This window comes from Rhincodon typus, chromosome 46 (genome assembly GCF_021869965.1).
Source record: "Rhincodon typus isolate 14 chromosome 46, sRhiTyp1.1, whole genome shotgun sequence".
NCBI classification, from domain to species: domain Eukaryota; kingdom Metazoa; phylum Chordata; class Chondrichthyes; order Orectolobiformes; family Rhincodontidae; genus Rhincodon; species Rhincodon typus.
In genome coordinates this window covers 9,383,399-9,386,865 of record NC_063377.1, presented here as the reverse complement: position 1 = coordinate 9,386,865, position 3,467 = coordinate 9,383,399, and the positions used below count along the sequence as shown (strand labels likewise).

The 3,467-nt window shown below is 57.7% G+C and overlaps 1 protein-coding gene across 1 annotated transcript in view; it reads right to left on the bottom strand.

Moving 5' to 3' along the window:
* LOC109926455 (GON-4-like protein) overlaps window positions 1-3,467 on the bottom strand; it is a 45,821-nt gene that overhangs the window by 15,322 nt on the left and 27,032 nt on the right. The window contains exons 18-20 of the mRNA XM_048620312.1: window positions 3,182-3,332; window positions 2,237-2,353; window positions 9-1,319 (exon numbers count right to left, since the gene is read on the bottom strand). Coding sequence (XP_048476269.1) covers window positions 9-1,319; window positions 2,237-2,353; window positions 3,182-3,332 — 1,579 coding nt within the window. The remainder of the gene's footprint in view (window positions 1-8; window positions 1,320-2,236; window positions 2,354-3,181; window positions 3,333-3,467) is intronic.

The window sequence follows — 3,467 nt, the reverse complement described above, 5'->3', positions numbered from 1 at the left end:
TCCGGGTGAGATTTCAGGTCCTCGGGGCTGGTCACCGCCTCCTCCACGCCATCGCGGCAAGGTTCAGGAAGCTGCCTCGGGAGACCCTCCTTGTACCCCAGCTCCCTGGGGGAGTCCTCTCCACCGTCTGGCACCCGCTCCCCCAACTCCGGTTTCTGCCGGCTCGGCTCGTTTGAGTGATCCAGGGGGTTGTCCACGTCCAGCTCCTGGCCGAGCCCCAGAATGACCTGCCCCTGGTCAGCGGTGCCAGCAGGACCCTGAGGGGGAGGAGGAGGAGGAGGAGTACCACCTGAACCTACAGGCTCCTCCTGCCCCTTGGCTTCAGGAGCGGGCTGCTCCAGGGCACAGGGCCGGGATTCCTGGGGGTTCCCGGCGATGGTATCCTCAGCCGGTTCGGATTTTACCGTCCGCTGCTCAGGCCTGGGGCTGAGGGTCACATTTTCGAGCCGGTGCCCGGGGGAGCCCTCCTTCACCAGCGGGTCCTCTCGACGCGAGGTGGAGCAGCTCGAGCTAACCTCTGCTTCCACGTGACGGTCAGACAGGGCGCCGCCACTGGCAGCGGCGCCGTTCGCCGGGGGGCCTCCAGCCGCAGGCTGGGTCACGGGGCAAGCGAAGGCAGAGGGGCTGACCAACATGGTGGCCAGCTGCAGGGTCTGGCCTGGGGTCACGTCCAGCACATTGCAGCAGCTGCTGGGCAGGCTCAGCAGCTTGACCCCGGGTGGCACGGTCAATATGACCGGTGCCCGCTGGACTGGTAACGGAACGATGGTGGGGCGGGGGCGACGGCCCCTGGCGTCACTTCTCCCAGCTCTCCTGCCTCGCGGTTTCCTGCCAGCGGAGCCCAGGCACAGCCAGGGAGACGGGGTGGGGCGGCTTGTACCGAGGGTGGGCACTGCCTGAGGCTGGCAGAGCTGGGGGACAAGGGGCACAGAGGGAGCGGGTTGGATGAGGCGGGGAGGCGGACGGGCACCGTGTTTGGGGGGCAGGAGTGGCCCCGGCTGCTTGCAGGGGGTCTTTTTAACAGCCGGGTGGATGAGAACAGGTTTACCCGCTGAGGGTCTGCGTTTATGCCTGCGTAACTCCCTCTTGGTCAGATGACTGACCCTGGGTTTGAGGAGCAGCAGTATCCCATCCGGGAGCTGCAAGGGGGCAGGTGGTGAGCAGGCACGCCCCTGCCTTCCCTGACCCCCTTCTCCCTCGGGGAGCTCGGTGTCTGCGTCAGTGCTTTTCAGTTCAGTCCCTCCCGCTGGTTCCTCACCGCCGGGTCTGGCTTCCTCCGTCCTCAGCTCCAGCCACCTGCGGATCGCTGGTAAACTCCTCTACAATAAAACAGGACAGTGTGAGTGACTCACAACAACAGACAGAGCAAAGAAACAACAGCCCATCAGCCTGGTGCCAGCTCGGAAAGAATATAGAGAGTTTTACTCTGTATCTAACCTCGTGCTGTCCCTGCCCTGGGAGTGTTTGATGGGGGGGACAGTGTAGAGTGAGCTTTACCCTGTATCTAACCCCGTGCTGTCCCTAGTGAGGTTTTGATGGGGGGACAGTGTAGAAGGAGTGTTACCCTGTATCTAACCCCGTGCTATCCCTGGCCTGGGAATGTTTGATGGGGAGTAAAACAGTGTAGAAGGAGCTTCACGCTGTATCTAACCCCGTGCTATCCCTGTCTCAGGGAGTGTTGTGGTGGGGGGGAACAATATAGTGTTTGACAGAAAAGGCGTCAAGTGCCTCTTTATTGTTGTTTAATTTAGGAATTAATTGGTTGCTTTTTTTTGAGGAGATTTTGAATTGAAAAAGAGGCAGGTTAAGGGGCCGTCTTGTGGCGCAGCAGTAGTGTCCCTACCACTGGACCAGGACGCCCCCGGTTCACATCTCATCTGCTCCTTAGGTGTGTCACTACATCTCTGAATTGATTGGTTAGAAAAACAGGTTAATCAAAATACCGAGGCAGGTCATGAGGGCGTTATGGCGCAGTGGTAGCGTCCCTATATCTGAGCCAGGAGATCTGGGTTCAAGTCCCACCTTCTCCGAAGCTGTGTCATCACGTCCCTGAGTGGGTTGGTTAAAAATATTGAGGAGCCGGCTGGGTTTTGGCCCCTGGAGATGGAAAGGTGGAAGCTTGTGCTCGATTACAGATTCCCAATAAAGCCCTCATTAAGCTGTGAAACTAACTCCCCGCTGTGTAATTCAGCATTTAGGCTGCAGTTTACTGATTGCTGCTTCCTGTAGTGCTGACCTGCAGCCAATAGGGCAGTTTGTTCTCCTCCCTCTCGATGGGGGGTTTCCGATCCTCAGCACTCACGGCCGTGTACAGGCTCGGCATCGGAAGCACAACTCTCCTCTTTTTGAAAACCTGTCGGAAGGAAGGAGGGGGAGGGTTGTTTTTCCGACAGTCCACGCCGCAGTGTCCTCGAGACAGCGAAACAAGTCAGCTCCCCCACACACCAGCCGGCTGCTTTTCAAATACTCACCATGCCAAACAACCCCTCCAAGTTGTTGCCATCCGCCTCCAGTCCTCAAACACCACAGGCCAACCCCCATCTAATGGCGAACTCGCTTTCTGTGCACTCTCTCTGCAGCCGTAACTTTGTATTCCTCGCTCTGTTCAATCACCCTATGATCTCTGTTTGGAATGATCTGCCTGTACTGCACGCAAAACAAAACTTGTCACTGTACCTGGGTACATGTGACAATAATAAATCACATCAAATCAGCAGGGGGCTGGAGAGAAAAGCTGCCCAGACCACAGGCTCTGGGATACCCTCTGGTTCCCTCTCCTCAGCTGAGGCACTCCAGAAAATTGGCCTTTCTTGTCCCAAAGGTGTAGCTTCGCCAGCTCAGTCCTGTTCAGGCTTAGGGACAACCTTGGAGATCCAAGGTACTGTATAAGCAGCAATTATTGTCAAGGAAGGTGGAGAAGAGCTGGGATTCCTGCTGCTGACAAACACACAGAACCTATGGGTGCAGCTCGACCGTCATACACAGATATGGGGCTGTTGAACTGCTGTGTGCATCGCAGCAGCTGCTTCTGTACGTAATGCTGCTCCCTCAGCCATCAGTGGTGCGGTGCGGTGCAGTGCAGTGATGACCAGACAAAACGCTTGCTGCTGAGGCCAGAGCCCAGAGCCCAGCATGTCCCCTCAAGCCGCGCGCACCACCCCCAAAAAAAAATCTCACTCACTTTGATGACGTTGTCCGGAGCTCGGCTGACACTGAGGTTCTTGATGCGGACAGACAGCTGGTGGTAGGTCTTTGGGGGCATAAGGTACTGACTGATCAGGGGCTTTGGGAAGTCAGTCTCCTCAAAGTGCTTCAGGCCCAGGACTAGCAGGCTGCAGGGCACCAGGGGGTTGGAGAGTGGGGGAGAAGGGGAGAGGGAGGAAGGTGGAGGAGAAGGGTAGGGTTAAGGGGGAGGGGGGGAAGAGGGAAGATGGGGAGAAGGGTAAGGGGAAAGAGGGAAGATGGGG